Genomic DNA, 16364 nt, shown 5'->3' on the forward strand with positions numbered 1-16364 from the left:
GCTAGTATTTTCTTCCCGTTCTGTTTTAATCTGGAAACTCCAGTAAAAGCTCTTCAGCATCAGAACAACACGTGAGTCTCCACTGACAGATGTGATAAGTATGGATGAATTACATTAAGTTGTTAAAAGTTATTAAATACCTTCAAGTTGGTTCTGATTCATAGCGACCCTGTATAGGGTTTCCAAGGATCAGCTTGTGGGCTTGAACCGCCCACCTTAGAGTTAGCAGTCCAGTTCTGATCCTTCCTAGGATTCCATATATAATGTATGTTGGGATATCAAACCAGGGTCTCCTGCAGGGAGGTGAGAATTCTATCACAGAATCACCAATGCCTTCTATCAGTTGTTAAAGGTCTAACCTCTTCCAAGAATCTCATGAAAATAATAGATCTTTTGTGACTCCAAATAAGTGTAGATATAGAAAATGCTTGTATGTAATTTAAGGGAATCTTGAACTCCTGAGCTTGCTCTCCTGTACCCCAGGTTAAGAACCTTCCATTTTCAGCGCATGTTTTTGTGTGGTTTTTCGTAAAAGAAAACCTTAGAAGCCATATGTCTTTTTTATTCTTAGATCCTGTAAAGTGATAACAAGGTATTTTTATCAATAATAAAATTGGAAATAGTATTAGGGACCCAAGATGTTATAACTGGGTTAGGAACATCTCACTCTAATTAGGAGATTCTGATCCAGGCTTGCGGAAATCACATGATGCCTCTAATCTGAGCATGTGCCGTGTTCCTGGTTGGTCAGAGTCTATATGGATCCATACTGCCTCACTCCTTGTTACACCCAAAACCAACTCTCAACTCCCCTCAACTCACTGCGACTCTATAGGACAGACTGTCAGTCTTTATAGATTCTCCCATGGAATGGCTGCTGGGTTTGAATTTCTGACCTTTGGGTTAGCAGCCCATCAAGTAACTATGCGCCACCAGATCATCTTCTCTTGAATCCAAACCCACTGATACCGAGTCGATTTCCTCTCATAGCAACCCTATATAGGATTTCAGAGAGTGCAGATCTTTATGGGAACAGATCGTCTTTATTTTTCTCCCTTGGAGTGGCTGGTGGGTTTGAACTGCTCACCTTGCAGTTAGAAGCCCAAAGCGTTACCCAAATGATATTAGGATCCTGTTATTCTTCCAAGTTTATAGTGAGGCGGTAAGGTTTCAGGAATCTAAAAATCTGACCTCTGAAAGGAAGGAGACCAACCTCTCCAATATCTTCATTTTATCTACAAATAAACAGAAAGATGGAATGACTTGCTCAAGGCCACACAGCAAGTAGCTAAGAAAAGAAGCTGAACTCTAGGCTCTCCTGTGCCCCAATTTATTTATCCCATAGGCCAAATCCTTCAGGAAATCACAGAATACCCCAAAACACCAAATTCCAAAAGAATTTTGCAAATATAGGGAAGAGCATCAATTAGTTGGAGTCCTGGTGTAGTGCTGTATGATAAGCAATAGCCTGCTAACCTCAAGGTTAGCAGTTCAAACCCACCAGCTCTTCCTCAGAAACCCTATACAGGGTCTCTGTGAGTCAGAACTGAGTCGAGAGAACTTGGCAACATCAATTAGTTAGTTGAACTTTTACAGCAGGCTAGAATCTCCTTTCTTTTCACAACCCTAATTAAATAAGATCCTTTCTGTTAGCATCAAAATCCAGGTTAATAAAGGTCCAAAGGAACTCACTCTGATTTGCTAAAACAACACGGTCACTGAGATACGTTCAGCCACATGAGCACAAAGGGACTGACTTTCTAAGGGACATTACAGCACTTTTCACCACAGCCAGAATATGGAAACAACTGAATCCATCTCCATCCACAGATGATTGGGTAAACAAAATGGGCTCTGTCCACACAATGATAATCTCCTTCAGAAAACCAGCCATAAAAACCCTATGGATTACAGTGATCTGAACTGCAGCTGATTCTAGGGATGGTGTAGGAACAGACAGTGTTGATTTCATGCCATTGTGTAATGGGAATGCAGTGAGTTGGGGACTGACTCCAAGGCAGCTAATAACAGCATATCATTGAGTTATTTTGAGGAACAATGCATTCGTGAACATACGTAACTAAGAAACACTGAAAAGAAGGCGCTATTCTAGGTAACAGTTAGAAGAGAGCCAGATTGGCTTCGGGCCACCTCCTCACCTTCTTCTTTCTGTCTCCTTTCTTCTCCTCCTTCCCCACCTCTCAGCCTTCTTTCAGGGTGTTTGTCAGTACCCACCTTTTCCCTCGTTTACCTCTTGGGTTTTCAACTGTTAATCCATGGACAAAGCAATTCACAGTACTACAGGAGTTACCTTGTCTTTTCTAGAAACATCTATATTTTAGACTAGAGCTTGAGAGAGGGTAGGGAAGGAAATGGGCAGGTTTAGACTTCACATGGATTGTAAATGACATGCTAGAAGTAACTAGTCACATTGCAATGTTTTGAAGAGTTTGGCCCTCTGTGGACAGAGATCCCTCAGCTGGAAATGGGAGCGTGTCTTAGTTATCTGGTGTTGTGTTATCAGAATTACCAAAAGTGGATGACTCAAACAAATGTACTCTCTTGTGGTTTGGTTGTTGCTATTGTTAAAATGCCGTCAAGTCGGTTCTGACCCATAGCGATGCTGTATAGGGTTTCTGAGGAGCAGATGGTGAACTTGAACCACCAACCTTGTGGTTCAAACTGAGTTTGCAGTCCAGCGCATTAACTCACAGTGACACACCAGGGTTTCTCTTTCAGTTGAAGAGGCTAAAAGTCCAAAATTAGGACTCTAGCTATAATGGGAGGCTTTCTCTTTCCATTGTCTCTGGGAGCAGGTCCTTGTTATCAATTTCCCCCTGGGTCTAGGAGATTCCTAGTGTTGGGATTCAGCTCTTCTTTCTGGTAATCGGAGATTTCTGTGATCTCTGCTCTTTTGTTTAATCTTATTTTACATTTCAAAAGAGATTGATTCAAGATATAAACTGATCTTGTAGATTGCATCTTGTCTCATTAACAAGACTGGCTCTAGTCCTGCTTCATTAATATTATAGATGTGAGGATTTACAACACATAGGATCATTACAGCGGTTCACAGACAGAATGGAGGGTAATTACTTAATACCAAGCATCATGACCCAACCAAATTGACACAGATTTTGGAGGGGGACAATAGTGCCATCTGTAACAGAGGGTCGTTGTCAAAGACCATTTGCAAGGCAGTCTGCATTCGCTTCCTTGAGAGGACCTTGTTAAGACAATGTCAGGCTTGCTTTGGCCACCATGGTGAAATGCCAGCTCATGGGAGACAATTTACTGTGTGGAATTCCAGGCTGGAAGAGATCAAAGGTTCAGATTCAAGCCGAATCACCTGAGGCATCCTGTATCACAGTGTCCTTGGGGAGTTCCACTCAAGACTCTAATTGTCTTACTGGAGAAACAGGGTCTAAGTGGGTGTACTCATTGCTCTGGAGGTTCCAGAAAGCCTCCAAGCAGGGCCTTGCCATGGTTAAACTGAGGTGATATTCTTTTTGTTGATGTTGTTACTTTAGATATGACAACACGATCATAGACAACTTTGTGGAACCCCTGACCCTGAGAAGTGTTCATCTTCAGCTCTGACCCCAGAGCTGACTTGCTCACTTCAGTGGTCCCTCTTGGATCTTGCTGTTTTGAACAGTGAGGTGCTGAGTTGGCTATTTCAGAGCACCGCCTCCTCCCTCCTTTAGAGAAGCCAATAGGTGGTGGCCCATGAAGGACTGCTGCCAGGCCTAGAGGCAAACCCAGCCAGGTCTGCCCAGCTCCTTCTTGGGCCATGGGCTGCTGAGCCTGGCTTTGGTGTTTTTGTGGGGTGGTGTACATGAGCTTCTTAACACTCCACTGGTAACCAAAAGGTTAGCAGTTCGAACCTGCCAGTTGATTCACGGGAGAAAGATGTGGGAGTCTGCTGGTGTTGTTAGCCCACTGAGTTGTTTCTGACTCATAGAGAGCCATGTGCAACAGAAGGAAACACTGGCCAGTCCTGCACCATCCTCAAGCATACAATTACAATAGTAATTGTTCCTATGCTTGAGTTGAAACATTAGTCTTGAAACCTTGTGGGGCAGCGACACTCTGTCCCATAGGGTCACGGTGAATCAGAACTCATGGCAGTGGGTTTGGTATTTTGGTTTCGAGCTACCGTAACAAACGACCACAACAGACATTGATTTTGTCGGCGGCTCTGGGAGAAGATTCTTCCGTCCTTGTCTTCTGGTGGCTCCTGAGTTTCCTTGGCTTGTGCCTACCACACTGCAGTCTCTGCCTCTGTCTTCACATGACGTCTTCCCTCTGAGTCTGTATCTCTGTGTCTGCATGTTCCCTTTCCTTTCTCTTAGGATAACAGTTGTTGAATTTAGACCCTAAGTCCAGGATGGTATCATCTCGAAATCTTTAATTCTTTGTTCCTGCAAAGACCCTATTTCCAAATGTCACATTCACAGGTACCACCTTGTTGTTTGGGCTTAGACCACCTTGTTGATGACTTTCCTGTTCTTCACTGACCCTCCACTTTACCAAGCATGATGTACTTCTGCAAGGGGTGCTCCTTCCTGATCACATGTCCACATATGTTTTGGGAGGACACAACTCAAGCTGCTAAATTTTGGGTTTATACAGGCAGATACTAGATGACTAGACTGGAGTAAAAGGACTTCAAGGGAGAGCAGGGTGGTTGATGTCCTTGATTGATTGGTGCCAGTTGTGGGGGCTTTTACCCATGGATTGGGGGACCCCTGAGATTACTGGGTTTCTCTAGAGCAACATTCCAGGCTGTTCCATTGCCATTTTACTCTCTCTGGTGGTGCATACATTGAAACAAGTCATGAAAAGGTTGATGTATTGAACTCACTCAGGAGCCTTGGAAGAAAGACCTGGCAATCTCTTTCTGAAAGGGCCCAGTCTTGGAAACCCTAGGAAACAGTTCTGTTCCACTTTCAATTTCAGAATCCACTCAATGGCAATTGGCTTGTTTTTAGTATTTAAAACAAAACAGAATGCACTTGGCAATTCTCTCTTGATGCCTGCAGAAGCTTCATTATCACAGTGGTGGTATTTTTAGTTGTGTACATCTATGGCATTTCTAATTATGAACGACCTCCCTGGGGAGCCATGGGGCCTGGATCCATTGTTCACCAATTAAGCTCTTTGAGGGGAGTTGACATAAAGGGCCCAGAGGTCCAGCAAGCCTTTGAATGTGTTTATTTTGTTAGGTGAAACACTAGCCACTTCCAGAAGATTCCATGAACCCCAGATCTTTCATTTTAAACCACGGCTTGGCAAATAGAACCTTTGGCCCTGGACTGGTGTGAACACCTAGTATCCCCTGCCTCTGAGCTTCCAAGAGCCCCAGGGAGTGTGTAAATTCTGGAAGCTAGTGACGTGATTTCCACCAGCACAGTTTATTTCTCCGAAGGAAAAGACTCCAATTAGAATAGTGTCTTCCTGCAGCTGGTTAACACACCAATGAAAAGACTTTCCTGAGGGACAGAGCCCAGGTCGCCCCCTGGCGGCCACAGAGGACCACACACGGAAGAGAACCCTGCTTCCTTTCTGAAATTTATGTTACAGATCTTTTCTCTTAATAATTCTGACAACTTTGCTGAAGGGCCCTAGTGGCACAGTGGTTAAAGTATAGCTACTAACCAAAAGGTTGAAGGTTTGAATCATTCAGTGGCTTCTCTGGAGAAAAGACCTAAAGATCGTGTAAAAATGAGAGTTGTTCGGTGCCCTGGATTCAGTTCACAATACCGCTCTCCAGTCCGGTACAGTCCTCACAATTGTTATGCTTGACCCTATTGTTGCTACTACTGTGTCATTCCATCTCGTTGAGGGTCGTCCTCTGCTTCACTGACCCTCTACTTTACCAAGCGTGATGTCCTTCCGCAAAGAGTATTCCCTTTTTATCACAAGTGCAAAGTACCAGAAATGAAGTTTCGCCATACTCCCTTCTAAGTAGCATTCTGGCTGAACTTCGAAGACAGATTTGTTTGTTCTTCTGGCGGTCCATGGTACTCTCAATATTTTTCTTCAGTACCAGCTTTACTCTTTCTATGGGCCTCGAGGCCCACAGCTGCTGTCTCTCCATGCCATCGCCTCTGCTTTGCCGCTTATTCAGATAGGGATCTCAGTCTCCACTCATGCTCTTCTTTCTTGATTGTTCTAGGATGGCCTGTTCCTGTTGCTGAGATGGCTCCACTCAAACTAGTTGGAGGGCAAAACTAACCAATCCCAGTGTTAGTCCTGTACACCCTATTTGCATAGTCCCACCCAATCATTTGCTGGGAATTAAGACGACTTTGGAGTGTAAAGCCATAACAAGTAAATTCAACGTACCACACTCTTGGTTATGAGGAAGATTAAGTGTTCTGGAATTCCCACTCACATTATTACCCATAGTTTGTTATAATCCATGCAGTTGGATGCCTTTGCATAGTCAATAAAGCACAAGTAAACATCTTCCTGGTATACTCTGCTTTCAGCCAAGATCTGATGTCCGTGATGATGTTCCGTGTTCCACGTTCTCTTTTGATTATGGCCTGAATTTCTGGCAGTTCCCAGTCAATGTACTGCTGCAGGCATTTTTTAAATTATCTTCAGCAAAAATTTACCTGCATGTGACATTAATGATATCGTTCAATGATTTACGCATTCCATTCTACCTTTCGTATGAATGGGCACAAATAGTGATCTTCTGGTCAGGTAGCTGCCATCCAAATTTCTTTTTTTGTTTGTTTTGTTTTTTTCTTAAATGTTTTATTGTGAATTATGTGATAGTTTACATGGGAGAACATTAGTTTTACATTCATTCTATTGTAGATCATCTCATTGCCATGGTTACAATCCCCTCCATGCAATCCTTCCCCCATACCCCCCAGGTCTTCAGCACACAGTCGCTCTCCCTCTCTGGATCTAAAGTCTCCAGCTGCTCCATTGCTCCACGTCATTATCTCTGCCTCCCTTACAGACATCACTGCTTCTCTGGGTAGGGTCCTGCTCCCTTGCTCTTCTCCCTTGATGGTCCTAGGGACCTCTGCTCCTAGACTGAAAAGTTAATCGCTCCCCTCCTTGCTATAAAACGTCTACCTTTACATTTCCAACCCTCACAATCAGTCCTGATAACAGTTATTCACTATTGTATCACAAGAGACCCGTCTGCATTTCACTGCATCAGCCCCACCTAGTCAGATTGAATACTACTCACTGGAGATTCTACCTTCCTCCAGGCCCTCTGGATCTAGGTTCCCTCTTGAAAGCTTATAAGCCAGTCACTTCTTGCCTTTGTATTCCCCGCCCCCCATTTTGGGTAGCCAATCATCCAAATGTCTTGACATAGATGAATGAGCACCTCCAGTGCTGCATCAGTTTGTTGAAAGATTTCAATGTGTATTTTGTTAATTCTTGGAGCCTTGTTTTTCACGACTGCCTTTAGTGTAGTTTGGACTTCTTTCCTTAGTGCCATTAGTTCTTGATCATATGCTGCCTCTTGAAATGGTTGAACATTGGCCAATTCCTTTTAGGACAGTCTTTACACATTTCACTATAATACTTGACTTCACTGTAATAGTTTTCTCAAGTTGCCCCTTGAAACTTTCTATTCAGCTCTTTTATTTCCTCATTTCTTCTAGTTTCCTTGGCTTCTCTGTACTGGAGAGCAAGTTTCAGAGTCTCTTGACAGCCATTTTTGTCTTTTCTTTATTTCCTGTCTTTTTATTGACCTTTTGCTTTCTTCATATATGATGATCTTAATGTCATCTCATAAGTCTTCTCGTCTTTGGTCATTAGTGCCTAATGCATCAAATCTGTTCTTGAGATGGTCTCTAAATTCAAGTGGGGATATGTTCAAAGTCACATTTTTGCTCTTGTGGACTTGTTTTAATTTCCGTCAGCTTCAGCCTGAACTTGCATATGAGCAACTGATGGTCTGTTCCACAATCGGCCCCTGGCCTTGGTTTGACTGATGATACTGAGCTTCTCCACTGTGTCTTCCCATGTTGTTTGTTGTTGTTAAGTGCCATTGAATTGGTTTCGACTCATAGTGACTTTGTGTAGAGTTTCCGAGGAGCTGCCGGTGAGTTTGAACCATTGACCTTGCAGTTCAACCCGATCTTGTAATCCAGTGCCTTAACCTGCAGCGCCATACCAGGACTCTGTCTCTTCCCATAGATGCAGTCGGTTGGATTCCTGTGTATTCCCTCTGGAGAGGTCCACATATATAGTTGCAGTTTTTCTTGAAAAAACAAAACAAAACTTGAATAAATAACTGATCTTGCAAAATTCTGTCATGTGATCTCCAGCATCTCTTCTGTGATCAAGGCCTATTTTCCAACTACTGATTCTTCCTCTTTGTTTCCAGCTTTCACATTCTAATTGCCAGTAGTTATTGTATGTTGAACGCATGTTTGAACAATTTCAGTCTGAAGGGGTTAGTATAATTCTTCTATTTCATCAGCAGCAGCTTTAGTAGTTGGTGTATAAATTTGAATAATAGTATATTAAATGGTCTCCTTGTAGTCATATGAATATTATCTGATTGTAGACAGCATTATGCTTCAAGATTGATCTTGAGAGGCTGTTTCAATAATGAATGCAATGCCAGTCTCTTCGTTGTCAAAAATAGTATCTCAAGATCTATCTTGAGGTACAGTGTAGGACTGATCACTTCTGGCTTAGTAAACCATTTGCTTTGCTGAGTCAAAGTGGCTGATACATGTCCATTTAGCTCTGTAATGTCTAGGATATCGATCATCATGCATTTCATTTAACTTTTGATGATTTCCAATTTTCCTAGATTCATACTTCATACATTCCACCACATTCCAGCTATTAATGGATGTTTGCATTATGGTCAGCTCTACTTTGAGGAGGCAACTTTTCCCCAGTTGTATTTTGAGTGCCTTCCAACCTGAGGGGCTCATTTCCCAGCACTATATCAGAAAATATTCCACAGCTATTCATAAGATTTTCAGTGACTCACCCTTCAGAAGTGGTCGACTTCTATTTCCTAGTTTCTCTTAGTCAGGAGACTCTGCTGAAACCTATCCACCATAGGTGACCCTTGCTGTTGTTAAGTGCCATGGAGTCGCTTCTAACTCATAGCGACTCTGTACAGGGTTTCCGTGGCTGTAAATCTTTATGGGAGCAGAAAGCCTCATCTTTCTCCAGCGGAACAGCTGATAATTTCGAACTGCTGACCTTAAGGTTCGCAGCCCAATTCATAACCACTACAGCTACCAGAGCTCCTTATAGGTGACCCTACCCTGCTGATATTTAAAGTACCAGTGACATAGCTTCCAGCATCATGAAAACACATAAGCCACCATAGTACAACAAACTGATGGTCAAGTGGTGATTGACAGTCTTTGAAACCCTGTGGGCGGGCACTTCTACTCTGTCTCATGGACTCACTATGAGTTGGAATTGGCACACACTAATAACTCTCCTAAGGAGCTCTGGTAGCGTGGTGGTTATGAATTGGGCTGCTAACCTCAAGGTCACCAGTTTGAACCTACCAGCTGTTCTGCACGAGAAAGATGAGGCTTTCTGCCCCTATAAAGAATTACAGCCTTGGAAGCCTTATACAGGGTTGCTATGAGTCAAAACTGACTCCACAGCACACCCCCAATAGCTCTCCTGGAGTCCCCGTGTGGTGCTGTGGGTTAATGCACTGGACCCTATACCAGGTCACTAGGAATTAGAGCAGAATCCATGGCACTTAACAACAACAACAATAGCTTTCTAAAGAGTTGCTGACTCAGCATTTCAATTGCTGATCATTGAAATGTCCATGAATCTTGAAACAATTCAAAAGGAAGTTCAAAGAAAACAAAGGGTATCATTTTCAGTTACAGGCTGAGCATCATTTGTAAACTGATGGTCCATGCTCCAAATCAGCCCACAGATAATGTTTAACTTAACTTTACAAAACAAATTCCAAATCAGTGGCCGACATTTAACAGTGGAGAGATTTTACTTCAGAGTCTGGATCTTGGTATTCTTCTGAAAGGTCAGAGCTCTGGGAAAGCTTACATTTGTACAGGAAGATGGAAGGTTGGAATCGAGTCGCATGGGCCTTCTTTAAATGCAGTATGTTGGTGTCTGTTTTGCCACAGAACTCACCACTTCCTGTTGTCTGATCCCCTGGTCCACTTGCTCAGTCCCCGGAGCTATTTAAGTTTGCCAACCCTAGCCTAGAGATTGGTGCTGGGATGGTGAGTGCCTTCTGAAGGACTACTCAGTCCTGTGTTTGAGCCAAATTGCAGCAACCACTGTGTTAATTGTCATGTTGAGGGTGTGGAATAAGGGGGTAAAATGTCTTCTAGAAGTGATAGATCCCTTTCTCCACCTACACAGAGCCTCCTATGAGAGGGGATTGAAAGGCTTGGTGAAACATGCAGTTATGAGGAGGAACCAATCCCTGGAGAAGGAAATCGTTAGAAAAGTGGAGAGTCAGGGAAAAAGAGGAAGAGCTCCAGTGAGATGGATTGACACAGTGGCTACAATGATGGGCCCATACATAACAATTGTAAGGATCGCACAGCACAGGACTGGGAAGTATTTTGTTCTGTTGTGCAGAGACACTGTGAGTCAGAACTGACTGGATGACACCTAACAACAACAACAATACAATATGATGTTAATGAGTTTGGGTGCAATTTACAGGATTAGGTTGTATCTGGAATCTCTTTCTTTCATGATGTAAAATAAATTAAACAAGCAAGCAGAGTTCAGAGGGACCTACTGCTACTAATAAAGAAGAGCTGGAAGTGGAGTATGTACTTTGGACCTAGGATCCCTGTACTGTGAAGATCCTAGATCCAGGGAAACTTGATGTCAAAACCCATGGAGATTTCCAAGGCATGCTGGGCCTAAGGATACTCACAGGAGACAAAAACCTTTCTTCAGAGTCTGCACTATTGAGTTTGGCTTCTAGGCCCCTAAACTGTGAGAGAATGAACTTCTGCTTGTATTCCTCATATGGCTGCACTGGAGAACTAAGGGGTGGTATTTTTAGAATAAAACAAACACTGCTATATTCTGGAGGAGAGTATAAAATTCATAGAGGTTATTAAAAGAAAACATAAAATGTCAAAGAAATGTCATGTTTGTGATGGTTGGTGAGGGGACAAGGCCTTGAGAAATGCTGTCTCCATGTCTGAATTAGTTCTCTCTCTGGTTTGTGCGGAATAGACAAAAACCAGTTGTTTCCAACTCATGATATTCCTGTGTGTGTCAGTGTAAAACTGTGCTCCACAGTGTTTCAGTGACTGACTTTTTGGCTGTAGATTACCAAGCTATTGTTTCAAGGTGCCTCTGGGTGGACTCGAACCTCCAACCTTTTGGTTTGCAGTCAAGCACATTGAAGGGAATAGACAAGGATTTATTTGCTAATACAGGGGTGAGTATGAAGCCTGGCTTGCCTTCTTTTGTTGTTGTGTGCTGTTGAGTTGGTTCTGACTCAAAGCAACCCTGTATAGGGTTTCCAAGGAGTGGCTAGTGGGTTTGAACCTCTGACCTTTTGGTTAATAGTCTAGTGCTTATCCTAAAGTTTGACACCAGGAGTTCTAGAAGGCTATTGTTGTTAAGTGCTGTCAAGTCGGTTCTGACCCGTAGTGACCCTGTATAGGGTTTCCTATGAGTGACTGGTGAGCTTGAACTGCCAAATGTGCTAGCTATTCAAACCATCTAGCTCATTAACCCATAGTGCCACAGCAGGATTCTTACATTATGGAAATTGGTTTTTTGGATTCTAAAATTTGGATTGTCTTCTAGGTGTCTTTTTTTTTTTTTTCTTAAGAGCAGACTTTAGATCTGGTGAGGAGGTCACTGAAATGGTTTCCTGAGGCCTTGTGTTTACAACTGAGGCTTTGGAAGCAGCTGGACTTGGATCCATGCCAGGTTCTGCCATCTGCCAGCTGTGTGGGTTTGGACAAATCACTTAATCTCTCTGAACTTCAGTTTTTGCTTGGGTGAAATGGAGAGAATCCATCTGTCCCACAGATGGGATTATTGAAATACCCCAGGAATGCCAGTAAGAACGGTTGAAATCCTATCAGCCTTGTAGGAAAGGTGAGTGAGTGTCATTGTTCAGCTCCCAGCTGGGGTAATAGGAAGCTGAGGCATACTCAAGGTCACAGAGCCTGGACGTTAACAGAACTTGAACTTAGACCTCCTGACTCTAGAACTAGTATTTTTTCCCAAGCAGAACACTTAAGAATTTAACTAGTGAGCCCTTAGATTTCTACCCTGTGCTTTGTAGAATCTCTGAGTATATTACTTACCAAAGGAATACTTTTGCCCACTCTTCACTTTATTTTTAAAGATGGGTCGAATGATGTCAGAGGTTAAGAACACAATCATTGGGGTTGATGGATGTGGCTTCAGTTTCCACTAGCTATCTGATTTTGACTATTCATTTGATCGACTGAAACCTCTCCTCATCTGGGTCATGGAGAATGGTACTAGTGTATCCCACAGGGAAGTCAAGAGAATTCCGTGACAGTGATTGATTGATTTACATTATTACTGGAGTCTTTAAATAGGTTAGAGGATAAGGAGCCCTTTTGATATAATGGTTAAGCGCTTGACTGTTAATTGAAAAGTCTGGGAATTTAGACCCATGCATCGCGGTGGCTCCATATGATAAGCATAGGACTGCAAACTACAAGGTCGGTGATTCGAGTCAACCAACCGCTCTGTGGGAGAAAGATGAGGCTTCCTGCAAAGATTTTTTTTTTTTTTTAAGTCTCGAAGCCCCTATACAGGGTCACTATAAGCTGGAACTGATGTGACGGCACGTACCAGCAGCAGAAGCACCTCAGAAGAAAGATCTGGCAACCTGCTCCCACGAAGAGTACAGTCTAGGAAACCCTGTGGGACAGTTCTGCTCTGTCACATGGGGGCGCTATGAATCATGATGACACACCACAATAGGACCCCTGGTGGTGCAACAGTAAAGCTTGTCAACTGCTAACTGAAAGGTTGTTGGTTCAGAGGGGAGGGAAGGGAAAGTGAAGCACAGGGCAGGGATTAGACACAGAATAGTGTGGGTGCTGGGGAGGGGGGCAATATACAAGAAGGGGGAGGAGAATGGAAGAACAAAGCATATGAGAGAACAATTAGGCAAGTTTACATGGGCTATGTGGGACAGAGGTAAAGAATGATGTATGCACAACTGTGGAACAACAGGGCTCTGGGATACAGGGATTGAGACATGGTTGAAATGGGGAAAAGGGGGGAAATAATGTTAAGATGCTTGGCTGTCTTTTGAATCTTGGTTTCCCTTGCATACCATTATAAAGCAGACACTGGAGGGGGAGAGAAAGAAATAGCCAGAAATATCATCATAGATAGCTCATAAGTCCATCTTTAACTGATTAGAATACCTAAAATGGGGCTACAACATGCCCAGTGAAGGAGGCTTCCTGCAGAGCCTCTGCATTACATAAGACTACAGGTGGAATCCTGAACAGCATCCAGAATCTTCAGAGATGGGAAATTTCCACTTGAAAGGACAGGCAGACCAGCCTGGAGCTGCTAGAAGAACAAAAGATACCTCTTGAAAGAAAGACAGGAAAAATACAAAACAATAGAGACAGACTGACTAATCACTACAAGAACAAGCAAGTTGCTGCCCAGGATACATCAAGGCAAGTGGTCGTGTCCCCTCAGAGCAAACCCCCTTCCAACACTAAGACTCAGTGGAAATACAGGCTCTGATTGGTGGCCATGTTTATCACCCATAAGGGAAAGTGAGGGAAAAACAGCAATGAAGCTGCGAGCTAAGCCTGACAATGTTCAATAGACTTCTGTGAACCCCGGTGGAGACCTGGTTGGCCAGCAGTGTGGCAAGACCTGGGGACTCTTGGGCCTAGAGTCAGTGACACAGCCACAGAGGACTAGAGCGGAGAAAGAGGAAAAAAAAGAGTCATCTGATACAATTTGATGAACTTGACCTACAGCTATGGATAAAGTAGTTCAAAAGAGGGAACAAATCTTTACAGCGAGGATCATTCCCACCCCCTCCACACACAGAGTAGACAGGGGTGGGCAACTTGGACATTGGCTACCCAAAATGGGGAGGCTACAAAGGCAAGAAGTGACTGGCTTACAAGCTTTCAAGAGGGAACCTAGATCCAGAGGGCATGGAGGAAGGTAGAATCTCCTATGAGTAATATCCAATCTGTCTAGGTGGGGCTGATGAAAGGAAATGTGGATAGGTCTTTTGTGATACAGTAGTAAATAATTGTTATCAGGACTGATTGCGAGGGTTGGAAATGTAGAGGTGGACGTTTTGTAGCAAGGAGGGGAGTGATTTACTTTTCAGTCTAGGAGCAGAGGTCCATGGGACCATCAAGGGAGAAGTGTGGAGAACAGGACCCTACCCAGAGAAGCAGTGACGCCAGAGATGGAGGCAGAGACGATGACCTGAAGAGATGGAGCAGCTGGGGACTTTAGACCCAGAGAGGGAGAGGGACTGTGTGCTGACGACCTGGGGGGTACGGGGGCAGGCTTGCAGGGTATACCCTTTGGTTAGTTGATGATGCATGGAGGGGATTGTAACCATGGCAATGAAACGATATATGATAGGATGAATGTAAAACTAAAGTTCTCCCATGTAAACTATCACATAATTCATAATAAAACATTTAAAAATAAAAAGGTTGTTAGTTCAGAGCCATCTACGAGCACCATGGGACACATAAAGAGCTGAGGGTCTGCTCCCAGAAAAACTACAACCTAGGAAATCCCATGGGCTGTTCGACTCTGTTACAGGGGGTGTCTATGAAATTGACTCAGCCGCATCCAACAACAGGTAGTGTGGTGAAGACACTTTCAGTTACTCTGGAAAGGAATCCTGAGAAAGGGGTTCCTTTTTGTAGTGACTGAAGGTGTTTTAGGGACTCTGGGGTTACCCTGATGATACAGTTGACATTGAGTGTGTGTGTGTGTATGTGTGTGTGTGTGCGTGGGTGCAGACAATGACTGTGGAAAGCCCTCCGTTGGCTTCTGGCTTAGCCCCAGCTTTGGCCCCTTCATCAGCCTTCCCACTGCCCTGGGCTAACCTGGCTTCTTTGCTTGACTGCAGAACGTTCTGAAGGAACATGCAGATGATGACCCCAGTCTGGCCATCACTGGTGTCCCTGTGGTTACTTGGCCAAAGAAGACACCAAAGGTAAGATGCAGATTGCGGCGCAGTACAGAGGTACAGGTTCCCCTTGTGCCTGTAAGAGAAGTGGTTGTCGGGACGGCTCTTGGGGGATGAACTCTGTTAAAATGAATGGTTTTGGTAATTGTTCCTTGCAAATTTTTGCTTTGTAAAGGGGATCTGTTTCCCAAGCTTTGGAAATTACAAAAAAGCCCTAGGTGGCTCAGTGGCCAAGTGTTTGGTTAGCATTGGAAAAGTTGGCAGTTAGAACCACCAGTGCCTCTGTGTGAGAAAAATCTCAGGAATCTGTTTCCATAAAGATGACTGCCTAGGACACCCTCTGGGAGCATTTCTGGGTCCCATGGAATGGTGGGCAGTGCCCTCTGGTGGTCAGTTTAAAAATTGCGGGGGAGAGGCCCACCACCACCACCACCACCACTGTTAACTCTCAGGAGAATTTCTCCAGCTCGCTCTTTCTTGCCTTCCTTCCTCTTTTTCTTCAGCTGTTTCATGGGAAGTTTTCGTCCTTCTTGAAAGTAACTTTTTTTCTGTTTGTAAAAATGATTGATACTCACCTTTGTTATTGTTGTTAAGTGCTGTCAAGTCGGTTCCAATTCCTAGTGACATTGTATAGGACTCCTGAGGAAGAGCTAATAGGTTTGAACTGCTGGCCATGTAGTTTGCAGTCCAGTGCGGATCCTACATCGAACTAGGAAAGGACAAAGAAACAGGTTAAAATAATAAATTACTTTGCTGAGAACTTACCACATTCTCCTCAGTCTCCACTGTGTGCTTCTCTACAGTCCTTATACTTGCTTAGGCCACAACACCCTGTGGGGTAGACAATGTTGTTGTTAAGTGCTTTCATAGCGACCCTGTGTAGAGTTTCCAAGGACCAGCTGGTGGTCTTGAGCTGCGGACTTTGTGGTTCGCAGACCAGTGCTGATCCTGTGGGGTAGACAATAGTGACTCCCATTTCAAAGATGAGGAAAGTGAGGCTTGGTTAGTAAATGACAGAGCCAGGGTTCAAAGATGGGTCTCTGATGGTACAAACCAGATTTTCTTTTCTTTTTAATGTTTTATTGTGTGTGTGTGTTTTCAGTGAAAGTTTATATAGCAAATTAGGTGCCCAGTTATAAATTTTTACACAGTTGGTTCACATGTTTTACAATGTATCAACATTGTCTTTGATTGTGTTCTG

General features: G+C 43.6%; 1 protein-coding gene across 3 annotated transcripts in view; it reads left to right on the forward strand.

Moving 5' to 3' along the window:
* The window catches only part of KDM2B (lysine (K)-specific demethylase 2B), a 148471-nt gene that overhangs the window by 75666 nt on the left and 56441 nt on the right, over positions 1 to 16364 (forward strand). For all 3 annotated transcript variants that reach the window (XM_006865399.1, XM_006865401.1, XM_006865400.1), the window contains exon 12: positions 15104 to 15190. In XM_006865399.1, the coding sequence (XP_006865461.1) occupies positions 15104 to 15190 (87 nt within the window). The remainder of the gene's footprint in view (positions 1 to 15103; positions 15191 to 16364) is intronic.

The sequence above is a fragment of the Chrysochloris asiatica genome, unplaced genomic scaffold (genome assembly GCF_000296735.1).
Source record: "Chrysochloris asiatica unplaced genomic scaffold, ChrAsi1.0 scaffold00078, whole genome shotgun sequence".
Lineage (NCBI taxonomy): Eukaryota > Metazoa > Chordata > Mammalia > Afrosoricida > Chrysochloridae > Chrysochloris > Chrysochloris asiatica.